Source organism: Macaca mulatta, chromosome 2, assembly GCF_049350105.2.
Source record: "Macaca mulatta isolate MMU2019108-1 chromosome 2, T2T-MMU8v2.0, whole genome shotgun sequence".
Taxonomy (NCBI): domain Eukaryota; kingdom Metazoa; phylum Chordata; class Mammalia; order Primates; family Cercopithecidae; genus Macaca; species Macaca mulatta.
The window spans coordinates 5297198-5315423 of NC_133407.1; the positions used below are offsets into that span (position 1 = coordinate 5297198).

At 40.8% G+C, this 18226-nt stretch overlaps 1 protein-coding gene across 2 annotated transcripts in view; it reads left to right on the plus strand.

Moving 5' to 3' along the window:
* ATP13A4 (ATPase 13A4) overlaps nt 1–18226 on the plus strand; it is a 159523-nt gene that overhangs the window by 96566 nt on the left and 44731 nt on the right. For both annotated transcript variants that reach the window (XM_015132515.3, XM_077991164.1), the window contains 6 exons: nt 484–634; nt 2256–2342; nt 2570–2723; nt 5192–5303; nt 11498–11622; nt 17328–17491. In XM_015132515.3, coding sequence (XP_014988001.3) covers nt 484–634; nt 2256–2342; nt 2570–2723; nt 5192–5303; nt 11498–11622; nt 17328–17491 — 793 coding nt within the window. The remainder of the gene's footprint in view (nt 1–483; nt 635–2255; nt 2343–2569; nt 2724–5191; nt 5304–11497; nt 11623–17327; nt 17492–18226) is intronic.

The window sequence follows — 18226 nt, forward strand, 5'->3', positions numbered from 1 at the left end:
TGGGAGGCCGAGGCGGGTGTGTTACCTGAGGTCGGGAGTTCAAGACCAGCCTGGCCAACATGGTGAAACCCCATCTTTTCTGAAAATACAAAAAATTAGCTTGGCATGTTGGTGGCTGTCTGTAATTCCAGCTACTCAGGAGGCTGAGGCAGGAGAATCGCTTGAACCTGGGAAGCAGAGGTTGCAGTGAATCGAGATCACGCTACTGTCCTCCTCCAGCCTGGGTGACGGAGTGATAGAGTGAGACCCTGTATCCGGAAAAAAAAAAAAAAAAATCGAACAAAATAAAACCTCAGAGACCTTTCTCATACTCAGTGAACTTACTTGGCTGAATGAAGCAATTAATGTGGGAGGATTGGAGAGTGGCTATTAATGCAACAAAGCATATTAAATTATGTTTTATAAAGATGTTTGTTCACCTCCAAGATGCTCTGTTTTGGCATGAGGAGATAGAATGGAAACCCATTTCTTTTTCTCCTTAAGCTTTCAGGAAGTTCACAGCTTTGCCTCAGGCCAGGCTTTGCCATGGGGCCCACTGTGTGCGGCGATGGCCAGCTGCCACTCTCTGATCCTTCTTGATGGGACCATCCAGGGAGACCCTCTGGACCTCAAAATGTTTGAAGCCACCACCTGGGTAAGCCTCTGCTCTTCAGAGAACCTGAGAAGCTTCTTCAATGCCAGAGCAACATAGGCAATATCAGAGCTATGTAATTCGTATAAAAGGTGAGGTGTCCAATGTGGAGTACATTTGGTAGTGAAGGGCAAACTCATCTAAGCCTGGTTTCTTCATCTGTGCAATGAAGCTAATAATAGCATCTACATAATGAGACTATTGTGAGGATTAAATGAGTTGATGCATTAAAAAAATCCTTGGTGCTGTGCCTGGCAAATATTAAAGGTTCAATCATATTAATAGAATTGTCATTATTATGTAATTATTTCTCATCTCTCTGTACTGTTCTCTGAGCATTGTCTGGTTTCAAAGATTTTCCAGAATATGGGAATCAGAAAACATTGCTTTCTCCAGCGCTCAGGATAACTCATAGACTCATGGTGACTATAAGTCTTACTTCTATTAATTTAGTATTGATTTTATTTTCAAGACTAGAAACAACAAAAAGGAAAACCACTAAAGAGCTTTTGTTGAGACTCTAAACTAGATTTAAGAGCCAGCGTGTAGTTCAGGAATCTGGCTTTTCTGATTCTAGTTTTGGCTCTGCTCTAACTGGCTGCTGAATCCCGTTAATCTGTCTCTCATGTTGGGGCCTTGGCTCTCATGACCATAAAATGAATTAGACCAGTGGTGTTCGCATAACACAAAACAAGACAAACAATCTGGAATCTTTTTGTAAAAGGAAACATTCTCCAGAAACACTGTAAAGACTGAATAGCTGGAGTCACTCCAGATGAAATAAAAGGTGGGGTCTAAAGATGAGGATTAAGGGACATGCATCCCCGACTACTTAGCCATAATCCCTTCCTTTCTCCCTGCGCTACATGTGGCGCTCGCCTCTGGTGGCACACTGGGAGCACCACTGAAAGAGACCATCTTCAGAGTCCCTTCCAAATCTCCTGGAGCATTATTTCATAGCAATCTGATGTAACTTTGCCAAGCCTCCATCTTTTCTGGGTTACCGATTCCGTATCTTTAAATAGGGATTGCAGTTTCCTCTCTGGGACCTTGTCAGCCACTCAATGAGATGATTACAAAGCACTGCGTTGTCTTTGGGCAAAAGGCCCCTTTGACTATAATTTAGGGTCGTTATTATAGCAATTACTGATTATTAACCATGTATATCACAGTCTCTGCCCTGCCCTACCCCAGCCCTGAGGACCATCCATCCAAATTATTCAGACATGCAAGGGCAAGAAGAACCGTGAAGTGCAGGAAAAGAACAACAGAAGGTGCTTGCTTCACACAAAAGAAGTCTGGCCTTTCATGTTCATGACTTTCAAGCTAGGCTCTTTAGAAATGGAGAACGAGCCTTTACACAGAGCATTCCAACAGAGAAAACAAGACAAATTGCATGAATAATTCAAAAGTGTCTGCCCTTCAAGTTGTGCAGCATTTTCAATGCATTATTATTATTTTTGTGTGTGTGTGGCAGAATAAATCTGGTTCACCTCTGAGGGAAGAGACACGGAAAACACATTGAGGTGGTCTGAGGGTTTTCTCAAGGGGAGGGTTCAAACATAGTATCAGTGGGCAAACAGTAAATGTATCTCTGCAATGAAATATCCTATTTGTGAAACAGGAAATGGCTTTTTCTGGGGACGATTTCAGCATCAAGGGAGTGCCGGCACATGCCACGGTGGTTAAGCCCTGCAGAACAGCCAGCCAGGTAAGCCCTGCTTGCTCTTCACCCCACAACACCCAAACTCAAAGAGAAACTCTCTTCGGGCCCCCAGGTTTTGACAGGTCACAGATGTGTCTTTGAATTTCAGGTGTGAAAATGGGTGAGACCTTCCCCCTTATTTATTAAAATAAAGACTACGGAAGGAGTGGTTAATTCCCAGTAGCCAGAAGCTATATCAGCAGGTTCCTCTCCTTTCCCCATCCCTCAACCAGGTCCCAGTGGAAGGAATCGCAATACTGCATCAGTTCCCATTCTCATCAGCTCTGCAAAGAATGACAGTCATTGTCCAAGAGATGGGAGGTGACCGACTGGCATTCATGAAAGGTGCACCAGAGAGGGTGGCCAGCTTTTGCCAACCTGAGACAGGTCTGTAACTTGACTTGGATTACACCTGGCAAATCTGTATCTCCAGATAAATATGTTCCCACAGCGTTTGATCTATTAATCCAATTGCCTATGGGTCATCACCAATTGGGTGGCTCACTGGCATTCCAAATGCAATACGAAAGCCAAGCTTGTCTTTCTCATTTCCTGTATTCCCCAGTTTCCTATTTGGTGCATGATACCACCATCCCCCACCCCCACCCCATTTAGGTATCATCCCTGATTTCTTACTCCCGCTTAGTGCCTCTGTCTTGTCAGTTGCTAATCCATGGTCCTTCACTGCATCTGCTCATGCCTTCATCATTCTTGATCACTTCAATAGTTGGTGGATTGACCGTCTGCCTCCAGTCTCCCCAACTCTGATTTGCCCTCTGTACTGTGACCAGACTCTTTACCTCATGATTCTTTTAGTTGCTCTCATAGGCTCCAGGATAATCTCAAATTTCTTTAGGATCACATGTAAGGCTTTCAGGTTTGAACTCCCAGTGACCTTTCCAGATGGACCTTACCACTCCTCATCCTGTGCTTTTCCTGAGCTGAACTAATCTTCACAGCTTACTCTCATGCCTCCATGACTAAGCTCATGATTCTCCCTCAGCCCCAGAATGCTGCCTTTACTGAACCACCTCCTCCCAGGCTGGTATATACACCACCAGACGCTTGCCACAGCATGCTGCAATGGCCTGGATGATAGCAATGATCTCATTTGATTGCATTGTTACTCTGCTGGCTGTAACTCAATTAGACAGAAATCCTTAGAGTAGAACTTGTGAGTTTTTTTCAATTTCATTCTTTTTTTTAGCCTATATTTTAAGTTCAGTGGTACATGTGCAGGTTTGTTACACAGGTAAACTTGAGTCATGGGGGTTTCTTGTACAGATTAATTCATTGTCCAGGTATTAAGCCTAGTACCCATTAGTTATTTTTCCTGATCCTCTACCTCTTCCCACCCTCCCCCGGAATAGGCCCCAGTATGTGTCGTTCCCCTCTACATGCCCATGTGTTCTCATTATTTAACTCCCACATATAAGTTTGGTTTTCTGTTCCTATGTTAGCTTGCTAAGGATAATGGCCTCCGGCTCCATCCAGGTCCCTGCAAAGGATGTGATCTCATTCTTTTTTATGGCTGCATAGTATTCCATCATGTATATATACCACATTTTCTATATCCAGTTTACCATTGATGGGCATTTAGGTTGATTCCATGTCTTTGGTATTGTGAATAGTGCTGCAATAAACATATATATGCATGTGCATCTTTATTAATAGAATGATTTACCTGCCTTTGGCTATATACCCAGTAATGGGATTGCTGGGCCAAATGGTATCTCTGTCTTTAGGACTTTGGGGTGTCACTGTATTGTCTTCCACAGTGGTTCAACTAATTTACACTCCCACCAACAGTGTATAAGCACTTCTTTCTCTCCACAACCTCACTAGCATCTGCTGTTTTTTGACTTTTTAATAATCACCATTCTGACTGGTGTGAGATGGTATCTCATTGTGGTTTTGATTTGCGTTTCTTTAATGATCAGTGATGTTGAGCTTTTTTCTTTTCACATGATTGTTGGTCTCATGTATGTCTTCTTTTGAAAAGTGTTAATGTCCTTTGTCCACTTTTTAAGAAGGATTTTTTGGGGTTTTTTTGTCTTATAAATTTTCTTTAAGTTTCTTATAGATGCTGGATATTAGACCTTTGTTGGATACATAGTTTGCAAAAATTTTCTCCTGTTCTGTAGGTTGTATGTTTACTCTGTTGACAGTTTCTTTTGCTGTGCAGAAGCTCTTTAGTTTAATTCAATCCCATTTGTCAATTTTTGCTTTTGTTGCAATTGTTTTTGGCATCTTTGTCATGAAATCTTTGCCCGTGCCTATATCCAGAATGTCTATCCTAGGCTGTCTTCCAGGCTTTTATAGTTTTAGGTTTTAAAAGTCTTTAATCCAGGTTGAGTTAATTTTTGTATATGGTGTAAGGAAGGGGTCCAGTTTCAATCTTCTGCATATGGCTAGCCAGTTATTCCAGGACCATTTATTGAATAGAGAAGACTTTCCCCATGCTTGTTTTTGTCAGATTTGTCAAACATCTGATAGTTGTAGATGTGAAGTCTTATTTCTGGGTGCAGAGCTTGTGATTTAATCTCTGCACAGCCAATGCCTGGCAGATAGTAGATTTTCAATAAATGTTTGTTGGTTAAACTGAAGAAAAAAGAATTCTACACTTTTTCTATCTTTTTTTCTTTTTTCAAATGCTTCATTCTCATTTTAGCTTCACTACGTCTGAAGAGGTCAACCCTGACAATGTAGTTGTGTTCAGAATTTTCACTGGCTTGTTCACATATCTTTGTAGAGGTGTGCTTTCTTGGGCAAAAGTTGGATGTTTGTAAAGAATTTCCTTGACAGTACTGCCTCAGTAAATACTGCATACTAACCCTGTGTTTCTTTCTAAACAGTACCCACTAGTTTTGTTAGTGAGCTTCAGATTTACACGACACAGGGCTTTCGAGTCATAGCACTGGCCTACAAGAAGCTGGAAAATGACCACCACACCACCGCCTTGACGAGGTAAATGGGGATGATTTTGACAAAGCAGAAAGGTTTGATGGAAAGATGTGCCAGGTTGGAATGGCAAGTGCATTAGACTGGGATGGACTCAGGGGTTCTGGGTGGTGGACAGAGCAATATAGCTTGCTGAATTTGTGTGCATAACATGTCTCTGAACACTGGTAAGTAGAGATATAGTAATCCCTGCCCTGCCTAAATCCCACAGATAATGTGAACACTCACTGGGGGATTTTATGAGAAATAGTCATATAAGATGTATAATATGATGTGATTTTTACAGCTTTGTGAAAATAGACATAGGAATATAATCAGCATTTCAGAATTTGAAATTGTGGTCATGTCCCCATTTAAAAAAACTATAGTTGGTGGATTGGTTGGGAGTTATGAAACATAACATTTACCTGAAAAAATGTTTGATAGGAAATACACAGCTTAATGAAACAAATAAATACAGCTTGGGCGATATAATCCTGGTAACATCTACAAAAAAACAAGGAAAATTTCCATACTAGAGAAAGATTTTAGCCTATAGATTCAATTTTACATTTTAAGGTTAAAATAGAGATGCTTAACAGCTCAAAAACAGCAGTATTTATAAGTTCAATTTTATTTTTTTAAATTCCACTCTTTTCAGGTATCATGTTTATTTCACCTTTCATATCATTTCTAACACTTAATGTCAGCCACCACTGCTTATGCTGTTGTGGAGCTAATCCAGGCTCATTTTTATATTTAGGATTATACATTTGGAAAGTCTAACCTATTTGTTTCAATCTAATCAAAGTCAACACTCTCTTGTAACTATATTTTTTAACTCTTAATATTCTAAAATAAAGTTCACATATATCTGCACATATTCTTTGTAAAAATATATAGTGACCTATTATACAGTAAAAATAAAAGCAAAACATATAATGTTTCACAAAGGTGATAGTTTAATAACTATTCAGCTGACTCCACTAACACAAAATGAAGTAACAAGTTGCTTGTACCTGTGTATAGAATAATTGAGGCTGCAGCATCTCCAAATACAGACCGATACAGGTGTGTTATGTATTGCAGACTCAGATACCTCAGTCTCGCTGCCATTGAGATGGCTGTGAAGTGGTTATAACAAGTCTGGGTAAAACCGGAAGAAAACAGTACAGTCTCCTCCCAATTTACATAGTACAGGTAGTTCCATTTCTGCAGAATTCAACAAAATATTATAAGTGTGAAAAATACTTTGTGTTTATATGTAACACATATAAACTAGGGGGAAAAGCTAGGGAAATTTTAATAAACAATTTTGTAATTGCTTAATATAACATAGTTAATATTATATATGCCATAATAGTACAGTATATTATAATAATAGTAAACTATATACAAGGTAAGCCTAAAATGACTTAGGAAAGTACAATAATTTTTCAGTGTCCATGAGTGTCCAGTAAGATATTCAAAAGGCATGTGGGATGCGGGATAATTATTCATCGTGCATTGATCTTTTCAGAGTCTTGCGTAGATGCCAAAAAAAAAAAAAAAAAAAAAAAATCCACAATGTCCTCTAGAGGGAGTGCTGTCCCTGCTGAGAATGACTGCTGTGACCCAACCCTCTCACTTTGTGAATGGGTAAAATGAGGCCCAGAGTGGGAAGTGGCTCATTGTGTTCGTTTCCTGGGCTTGTCGAACCGCTCTTCCCGCGGGGCCAGTTTAATGTGACCCCTGAAACTTTGGCTGCAACAACTCTGCATATTTGTTGCAATTTGATCAACTCAGTTCAAGGTCATTCAAGTGAGGGAGCTAAAAGTAAACTTTGAGATTGGATATCACATTTTGAAGGAGAGAAAACTTGGGTCCAGGGAAGGGAAGGGACAGAGCAGAATTGGGAATTGAACTTAGTTTCCTGAGAGGCTGTTGCCAAGGGCTATGGTAAGAGTCTGGCTACCATGCTGCTGCTTCTGATTGTTATGATACGATATTTGCATATTTACAAGTTGCTAACTCATGGTTTTGAAACGCATGCACGTAACAAAGCACTTATTGTGGAGACAGATGAGCAACGGGGAATAGTGAGGGCTGTGGCACACAGCAGAGTACATGTCCCAGTTAAAGGTACTGAAATTCTGACTTTTTAAATTCTTGTATGGTCTAAACACAAATCACAAATTCTCTAATAGAATTTGATCTTAGGTCATCATTTTGCCTCTCCTGTCATAAAGCACATCACTACCATGTACACACATAGCCAAATTAATTTTTTTTTTTTTTTTTTTTTTGAGACAGAGTCTCACTCTATTGCCTAGACTGGAGTGCAGCGGCATGATCTCGGCTCACTGCAACCTCTGCCTCCCGGGTTCAGGTGATTCTCCTGCCCCAGCCTCCTGAGTAGCTGGGATTACAGGTGTCCACTACCATGGCTAGCTAATTTTTGTTTTTTAGTAGAGATGGGGTTTCACCATGTTGGCCAGGCTGGTCTCAAACTCCCAACCTCAAGTAATCCACCTGCTTTGGCCTCCCAAAGTGTTGGGATTACAGGCATGAGCCACCATGCCCAGCCACATAGCTAAATTAATTTAATTATTCTTTGCAAATTCCTGATTAGGATGGAAGATTCTTGCTGTTGTTTTGTGTGTGTGTGTGTGTGAGTGTGTGTGTATGGTTACTCAGGGTACTTCCAGCATTGGTATCATAATCTCTTCAAAGGTTATTGGCCCACTTTATGCAATGTCATTTTTTAAAAATCACATGGATTTTAAGAACATGAAATGTAATCGCAGGGGTGACAATGCTTTGTATATATTACACTTATTCTTTATTATTTTTAGATACTTCAGGAGGAGGCATAATGTCTGTGCAGGAAGCTGGAAGAGATAGAATGCCATTCCAAGTTGCAAAGCTTAAGACCCCTTAAGGAATTACTCCTTTTAATTTTTTTTTTATTCAGATTAAATGCTTATGAAAGGAAAACTCATGTAATGTTAGAACTAGCAGAGACTTTGGAGGTGCAAAGATGAACCTGGTTACCAGGCAAAGAAAGTAATTTAGTCATGCTCGCACCGCAAGGCAGTGGTAGAGGGCTGACATTAGAACTCCAGTCTCCTGATTATTGTGCCTTGAACCATGCAAAGGCCATAAGCCAGAGGAGCTAGAAATACTAGTGCCAAGGCAGGCCATAGGCTATGGCAGATGTTTGACCCCACAGCCATTTTCTTGGCCTAATCTGGCACTTCGTGGTAGGCTCAGGTCATGTCATCTGCAGAAATAACCAAGACCTGGGACCTGAGTACCAGGATCATGAGAAAGATTGGAAGACCTGTTGTGCCAAACCCCCATTGACTTCAGTAGGGAAGGCACCAGGTTCAAGAGGTTGAAGAAGAGACCCAGAGCCAGCAAATGAGACATGGGGTTTTATTAGGGGCTCACCTACATGGGAGAGAGTTCAGTAACAGCGGGCTGGACAGGAGAACCACCTTACATATGGAAACAGTCCAGTGGCAGCAAAGTGGACAACGTGTCTGCCTTCCTATCCTCCAGCGGTGGTGAGCTGTGCGGGAAAACCACCGCTGCCTGCACACATCATGCAGTTCGCATAGCGTTCTCACTTGACTCCTGAATGACCTCCACCTAGCAACCTTCATCCAACTCACATCTCAGGGCCTCAGCTCCCTGTATGGCCTGGCATATGTTCCACTAGATGGGACGGGGGCTCAGAAGTTCCTCAGAGACAAGGAACAAATCTCTGGGTTGGCCATGGCCAGATTTCCTAGCTTGAAACATACATTTAGGTGCATCTGCCATAGAGGGTCATTCTAAGGGTATGTTTAAGTAGTTATTGCTACCACGTGCATTTACCCTGTAAGACCTCAATCAGGCATCAACCAAGTTATCTTTCAAACACCAGATTAAATATCATATTCTACAGGAAGCCTCTCCAATCACTCCACCCAGAAATGATTGTACCCTCCTCTGACTCTATGGGACTCTGATTTGGACATCTGTTATCATACTTTTCCCAGCCTTCCACTCAACTGAGATGAGCCATGTCTAAATTCTACCTCCCAGTTGGATGTAAAATCTGGAGTGAGAGGCTACTATAGTCTCTGCTACTGCAGTCTCTGCATATTCTGTTCCACTTTTCCTCAGTGCTGTTCCTTGAACTCAGCAGAATTTCTGGATGAGGAATCTCCGTAGGTTACCTGGCAAAAAATGGTCCCAACAGGCCTCAGAGCGTTTCACATTTGCTGAGCACTTGCACGTGGGTGTTGGTGAACACCCTGAGTCACGTGGTATTGTTCGCGAGGAGCTGAGACAGTGTGACAAAGCAGAAGGCCAAGAATAAAACATGGGCAAATAAAATGTGAGTTACACTGAAATACAAGTAATATGCCAAGGGAGCAATTATTATTATTATTATTATTATTATTTTGAGACAGGGTTTCGTTCTTATTGCCCAGGCTGAAGTGCAATGGCATGATCTTGGCTCACTGCAACCTCCACTTCCTGGATTCAAGCGATTCTCCTGCCTCAGCCTCCCGAGTAGCTGGGATTACAGGCACCTGGCACCATGCCCGGCTAATTTTGTATTTTTAGTAGAGGCAGGGCTTCTCCATGTTGGTCAGGCTGGTCTCGAACTCCTGACCTCAGGTGATCCACCCGCCTCGGCCTCCCAAAGTGCTGGGATTACAGGCATGAGCCACTGCGCCTAGCCGGGAGCAATGATTTCTATCTGAGGAAGCCTTTGTGGGGGACGTGGCATTAGGCTCCGAGTGTCAGGAGGGTTTCAGTAGCAGATCATAGGGAAATTACAACCTTTTCTAGGAAATAAAGACACATGTCTTACAGCAGTCTAAAGCAAGTGTCTAGAGATGGTTGAGAGAAAACCCATGGCTAGTGGTTCAGCTTGGCTGGAAATGAGGGTGGGTGAGGAATTTAGTGATGGCTGAAGCTGGAAAGATAGTTTGGAACCAGATCATAGAGAGATTTAAATGACAGGTTCAGAAAATGGGAAATGCCATCCTTTCAAGCCTGCTCTGAGGTGAGTCGTTCAGACTGCGTCCACTTCCCGTTTCTCCGTGGAGGCTTTAGCAGTTTCCTGGGAGCACCACTAATGCTAGTTCATGACCGTAGCTGATGTGAGACCCCCTACGGAGACAGGCAAGGAGTCTGAGTGGGTGCCGCTTTCATCTGTGTTTCAGCCAGAGTTAGGCAGTGCTGGTGTCTTGTTCTCTATCTGTGTCTAAGATAAATAAATCATGGAAGAATCTTTGAACTCCTGTTCTCAAATGGATTCCCCTGCACTCAGTTCTGTAGAATACCCCTGAAAATATTTGTGGGGTGGATAGGAGCCTTGAAGACTGCACCTATTTGCAGAAACATTCACACTTGATGCAGAAGATCATTGCTACCAGCTAGGGGAGAAAGAAAGGGATGAGCTTGACCTGAATAGAGAGGCCTGTTTGTTGAGATTATGACCTCATATCTCCTGGGGCTAAAATAATATTGATTATAGACTTGGCTGCTGGAGAAACTGGCATTTTATTTTATTTTTCTTTGTACCTCCCTTATTTTTCATGCTTTGTGCCAGAGCTAAAGCTCCCCTTTGTGGGTAACAGGTGAGGCAATGAAAATCAGACTAGCCACAACAGATGGAGGAGACCCTTACGGGCTTTCAGCTCATTTTCTGCAAAGGTTAAAGCAAAGCTTTTGCTTAACAAACACTCTCTTCCTCTTCCTCTTCATTCAGTTAGAGTAAACGTCTCCAGAGCCTTTGTGTCCCCTCCTGTCCTCTTTCTGAATCACTCCTGGTCCCTAATCAGCACCTAACAGTGCTTGAATGAGTGAATGGAACCACTACGACAGAGGTCTTTTTCTTTTTGTTTTACTTCCTGTAGGAAAGCTATCATGTGGCTGGGTGCAGTGGCTCACGCCTGTAATTCCAGCACTTTGGGAGGCCAAGGCCTTGAATTCAGGAGTTCAAGACCAGCCTGACCAACATGGTGAAACCCTGCCTCTATTAAAAATACAAAAATTAGCCGGGCGTGGTGGTGGGCACCTATAATCCTAGCTACTTGGGAAGCTGAGGCAGGAGAATCACTTGAACCACTGTCCTCCAGCCTGGATGACAGAGCGAGACTCTGTCTCAAAAAAAAAAAAAAAAAAAAAGCTACAATGTGTGTTATTTCTGTTCCATACATCTATATATGTATTTTCAGGGAGACGGTCGAATCAGACCTGATATTTCTGGGGCTGCTGATCTTGGAGAATCGATTGAAGGAAGAGACAAAACCTGTCTTGGAAGAGCTCATCTCAGCCCAGATAAGGACTGTAATGATCACAGGTATAGAACAAAGTATATGGTGAAAACAGTAAGAATTTGATGTGGAAATAGACACGATTCACTCATTTAATAAATATTGTTGACAACCTACTCTGGGCCAGACACCATTCCAGGTGCTGGAGATGGGCAACAAAAAGGCACAATTACTGCTTTCCCAGAGTTTCCATGTCAGTGGAATGAGAGAAAATCAACCAACCAGTCAAATAGTATCAGCGTTTTGAGGTACACAAATAGGATAATGCGGGAAAGTGTGTTTGGCCATCTGTTTGAGAGGAGTTGGTTAAGAGAGGCCTCTCCGAGAAGTGACATTTGAAATAAGACCTGAATGACAAGAAGACATGAGCCAGGCAAAGGTGATTTTTATTGCCAAATGCTAGAAGAAGAAGCATCCTCAGTTGATGGGGTCTATAAATATGCTGAAGGCTCATCAATCATAAAATCCACGATTCTAGAAATTAAAGAAAATGCTGTCCTCTGTACTCCCAATCCCAGCTCCAGATCATACAAACAAGATAGCAATGAGAATAAATCACACAAGAGAAATGTGTGAAATTTCTTAATGAAATCAAGTGTGACTTTATTAATGAAATTTCATGCTGATGCTATAATTTTTTAATTGGGAAAGAGACTAGAGGTGAATAAATGATTTCCTAATGAATTCATGTTCATATTTTTGCAGTGTGTTGCCTTTCTTCTGCCTGCTCTTATAGTCAGATGCTTTTAACTCTATCATTTATGTCTCGAAGATACATTATTTCCCCATCAAAGCACGCACTTTCTGTTCCCACTTCCCCTGAACCCAATTCTATAGCTGCAAACTCTAGAATACTTTTATTTCTTCTTTTGTACTTCTCTGTCCCCTGTTCTACTCCCCACAATCCAAGAGTGTCTTGGACTGTTTTTACTTTCTCCTTTTCTAACAACCCAGTCCAACTTTTTGAAGTTGCTGAGTTCATTTACTATTGATTAGGATTTCCCTTACACTATGACCCTTCTGTTTCAAAAATCTTTATTTAGCACTTAGATGACACATTCTCATAATCTATCCTTAACTTAGATTTCTGTACAAGTGTTCATCCTTCTCCACCCTCTCTCTTTACTTCCTCTTTTCTCATATTGAAATTTCTGCTCTATTTCTTTCCTTGCTTGTTTACAATTGTTTTCCCTCAAATATTGCCCTTGGATGGAATGGAGGGGTGCTATTTGATTTCTTACACATGCTTGAATATCTTTCATTGCTCTGACACGTGAATGACATCTTGCTCAGATAAAAGATTCCTGAATTATTGTTCTTTTTTCTTAATGATCTGTATGTAGAGGCTATTCCTTTGCCTTCTGGCTTCTGATACTGCTCATGACAAGTCCAGTGAGAGTCCATTATAAGTAACTTATTCTTTTCTGCACATAAACTTTTTAACTTTGGAATTTAGAAATGTTTGCCTTCATGTTTCCCTTGTTTCATTAACTTAGTCTGGAACACGGACAGCACTTTTAGAAAAACTTTTATTTATTTTATTTTTTACCATTTTTGACATCTTTATTAAGTCATAATATCTGTCACTTTGAATGTTATACATATGATAAAACAGATTATGAAAAGTATTATATTCATAGCAAGAGCATTGGTTTATATAACTGAATCACCAAATACGCAACCCCTTGTGACAATAACTTAATGGACTCAACTCTATTCTCTGAATGGACCAATTTTATGATGATTCATTCACTTAAAAAGTTTTGAGTTGATGAGAGTTTCTTGTTGCTTCTTTCTGTGACCCAAGGCTTTCAAATCAATCTCTGGAAACCAGTGATTAGAACCAGAGTTCCCCAGAATTAAGAAGAGATAGGAGTGGGAGAAACATGGAGAGCACCTTTTAATCTTTCTTCCTGCGAGAAAAAATTTTCCTATTGTTTATTTAATTTTTGCCTCTGGTCTCTGTCCATTTTTACTTCTGGAATTTCCATTGTTATCTCTCCTCTCAGTCTGTCCGTTTTTCTTGTAGTTGTCTTATTTATTTATTTATTTATTTATTTATTTATTTATTTATTTTTTAGAGACAGAGTCTTGCTCTGTTGCCCAAGCTACAATGCAGTGGCAGGATCATAGCTCACTTCAGCCTTGAACTCCTGGGCTCAAGCGATCCTCCTGTCTAAGCCTCCTCAGTAACTGGAACTGCAGGCATGCACCACTGTTCCTTGCTTTAGATTATATAGTTTTATAATTTTGCTTTAAGACTTTTTTTTTTTTTTTTTTGCACCCAGTTTGTTCAAACCACAATCTCAGGTCTCAACAATGCTCTTTATCTTTTTCAAATCCCCTTTTGAATTGTTCAGTTCTTAAATCATGTGTGGGGTGGGTTTTGAGTTTTCTTAAGTGCTCTCCTTATTTATTTTTTATTTTTATTTATTTTTTTAGATGGAGTCTCGCTCTGTCACCAGGCTGGAGTGCAGTGACATGATCTCGGCTCACTGCAACCTCCGCCACCTGGGTTCAAGTGATTCTCCTGCCTCAGCCTCCCAAGCAGCTGGGACTACAGGTGTGCACCACCATGCCCAGCTAATTTTTGTATTTTTAGTAGAGACGGGGTTTCACCATGTTGGCCAGGATGGTCTCAAACTCCTGACTTCAGGTGATCCTACTGCCTTGGCCTCCCAAAGTGCTCGGATTATAGGCATGAGCCACCGCACCCGGCCAGTGCTTTATTTATTTATTTATTTTTTATATACATATTTTTGAGATGGAGTGTCACCCTGTCACTAGGGCTGGAGTGCAGTGGTGCATTCTTGGCTCACTGCAACCTCTGCCTCCCTGGTTCAAGGGATTCTCCTGCCTCAGTCTCCCAAGTAGCTGGGATTACAGGCACGCACCACCACGCCTGGCTAATTTTTATATTTTTAGTAGAGACAGGGTTTCACCATGTTGGCCAGGATGGTCTCGATCTCGTGATCTGCCTACCTCGGCCTCCCAACGTGCTGAGATTACAGGTGTGAGCCACCGCGCTTGGCCAGTGCACATGACTTCTCTAGTCATGTGCTCTGATTGTTCTTCCTGATCTTTTCCTGTCCAGTGTCTCGGATTTCTTGGAAAGGTTGTTAGATTTTTCTGTCAGATGATTGGAGTTGAGGCCTGGGCTGTTTATCCCGAGAACTGGATCTCTCACAGGTGGTAGATCTCTCACAGGTGGTGGATCTCTCACAGGTGGTGGATCTCTCACAGGTGGTAGATCTCTCACAGGTGGTGGATCTCTCACAGGTGGTGGATCTCTCACAGGTGGTAGATCTCTCACAGGTGGTGGATCTCTCACAGGTGGTGGAGGGCAAAAAGCAGACAGGCTGTCAGGGGCCTGCTGTGGAGCATGAAGGAAACCTGTGAGCACTCAAGGCTCCCTGTATCCTTCCAGCCTCAGGCAGCTCCTTCCCACCACTTCAGCTCTTTTGAGGATCTTCATGCATATTTTGGTAGAAACCTGGGAGAAGCTATGTTAAGGATAGCCAGCCAGATATTATATGATTAATTTTTTAATGGTTGCTGTAGGCATCACAACGTACATACTTCTCCTTTCAAGAAGCCTTATAACCAGGAATGTCTCTTGCTTTCTCTTCTTTATGTTATTATTATCATAAGTATGACATATGTCGAAAACCCCCACCAGGTAATGTGCTAGTCTTTACTTTCAACAGTGAAGAGTTAAGGAACGTGAGTAAAGAAAATTAGACTTTTATAATTACCCAGATCATTATCATTTCTATGTTTTCATTCCTTAAGTTGTAAGTTAACCTCTGGTATCATTTCCTTTCATTTCAACCTAAAGAACCCCGTAGCTTTTGTTGTTGTTGTTTATTTTTTGAGCATGTCCACTGTCAACAAATTATCTTCATTTTCCTTCATCTGATAAAGTCTTTATCTCTGCTTTATTCCTGAAGGATATTTTCAGCAGCTATTCTAGGAGTTAGAATTGACACTTCAAAGTGAAAGATGAAGTCAGCACTTCAAAGATGTTCCACTATTTTCTTCCCTGCGTATTTTTTATGAGAAATCTGTGATAATTTGAATTATTGTTTTCTTATATGTAATGTGGTTTTCTCTAACTGCTTTTTTTGTTTATCTTTGATTTTTAGCAGTTTGATTACTATGTGTCTGGTTGTGATTCTCACTAAGTTTATCTTGTTTGGAATTCACTGAACTTCTTGAATCTGTACATTTAGGTCTTTTATCATACTTGGGAAAATTTATCCTATGATTTTGTCAATTTTTTTTTCTTTTTCAACTTTTTTCCTCATCTTCTTGGACTCTAATGACATGAATATGAATTATTTTGGTATCTTTGAGTCTGTTCACGAAAATGATTTTTTTCTCTCTGCTCTTCAGGTTGTGTAATTTCCATTGATCTATTCTGCTATTGAATACATTGAGTGATTTTTCTTTTTTAAATTTCAGGTATTATATTTTTTAATTCTAAAGTATCCGTTTGGTTTTTTCCCACAGTTTATATTTTCTTGTTGAGAACTTCTAGCTTTCATTTCAAGAATATTAACAGTTACCACATGAAGGGGTCTTACAATAGCTGCTTTAAAAACCATTATCTGACACTTCCAACATCTAGACTATCTATAGATTGGCAACTGTTGTGGCTTTTCTTGAGAATTGGCCAGATTTTCCAGATTTTTCATATTGAATATCCCAAACATTTTGAGTATTATGTTGTGAAACTTTGAATCCTGTTAAAATCTTCTGGAGAATGTTGAGGGTTTTCTTGTTTGTCTGGCTAACAATCAACTGTAAGTTCTATCTTTCCTGTTGTAGGTGGCAGTTTCAATCTTAGCTTAAATATAAAATCTTTTGCTGTGATGTTTGGGTCTGCCTCACTCAGAGGTTACTCTCACAAATGGGGGGTGATTTATATCATAGTTCAATTCCTGGAATTTTTGTTATCTTTCTTTGGATCTGGTCCACACATGCACAGCTCTAGACTGAACTTGGGACTTATGTAATTCACATACTGAATTAGTCCCCATGTCTGGCTCTCTCCTTTCCAGGATTCCGCCCATGCCCTTTAGCCTACAAGAGTCCCTTTTCCTGGCTCTTCTGGCCAGAAAGACTGGGCATCTTTTAGAGTTCTGCTGCCCAAACAGCTTTTTAACTGAGGCCCACGCGCCAGTCAAATATGGAATAGGGAAGAGAAAAAAAGTCGAGAAACTCATCCCCTTGTAGGTTGCTTCTGCAAATTTGACTGCCTTCCACCATCTGCCTGCTTTTGTTTACTTTTCAAAGTCCTTGGGGAGTTGCTTCTTGGTTTTTGTTCAGAGTTTTCCATTGTAATCAGTGGGAGAGATAGATCGTAGTGGGCTTACTCCATTTTGCCTGGAAGTGGAGCCACCAGATACTCTACTAAACCAGAGGATTTGCCTAAACATTTGCAAAGCTGCTAACAAATGACGAAAATAGATTTGAATTTTGCTTTTTGATTTTCTCCCCCAGTCTGGCAAAAATACACTGGTGGATCATGAAGTAACCTGATGAGAAGCAGTAAGAAGGGGAAAAGGGATCATGGAGTCACAGAAGGTCAGGGCTGAAAAAGATATTAGAGATCATTTCTCTTCATACCTGAAATAAGGACTGAACTCCCTGCTCTGATTTTCAAGGCTCTGCATGAATTAATTCAGTCTCGTCAATCTCATCTTGAGATACTCCTCCCTTCCTCTAGGTGACAATCTTCAGACTGCAGTAACAGTGGCCAGAAAATCTGGAATGGTTTCTGAAAACCAGAAAGTCATTCTCATTGAGGCAAATGAAACCAATGGGTCCTCATCAGCATCTATATCTTGGACATTGGTAGAAGAGAAGAAACACATTACGTATGGGAATCAGGTACTCCTGAACACAGACATTCTGCCACATTACCAACATGTCTTGCAGTGTTGGTGACTGAACAGCTTTGACCGAGAGTCAACATATGCTTCCAAATGTCTAGCACTCATGCTGTTGAATGAACTCAATTACATTGGTTTTTCCATACTTTTCATACTGAGCTTGAAGGTATAGTGCTTTCTTGTGTGCTGGAAATAATCCATCTTTTAAACTTAAAAAAAATGGTTGGCCCTATATGAGAAAGAATATAGTGAGTGGAGCTGAATCTATTTTCTCCCTTTCCCCTTGCTTGTCAATCACCCCACTGGGTTCAAAGGGGATCTAGTCTTTGGGAGAGATGCTACTGTGTGTCTCAGAAAATCAGACTATGTTTTCAGAAAAACGTTTCATTCATTTATCTCCAGCCTTGTCAGTATTCTGTCTCCATTGTGTCCTTGTAGAACAATATTAGTTCCCTAAGGAAAAAAAATAGTAAGTTCTCATTTCAGGGAGAAATTTGTTAAGCTGCAGTGCTTTTGTATTTTACACTTGAAATGTGTGAAATGTGCTCTTCTCTGGGACTCACCAAGATCAAATCACGATGAAAACAGGACATGAGTAAGTGTTATGCTCCTATTCACTAGTTGTCTGTGATGTGCAAAGATTGATCCAGCAAAGAGAAAATGCTTCTCTGAGGAATCAGAGTGACTTTTACAGATAGATCCTGGTCTGTCTTCATTATCTTCTCTCAGATAT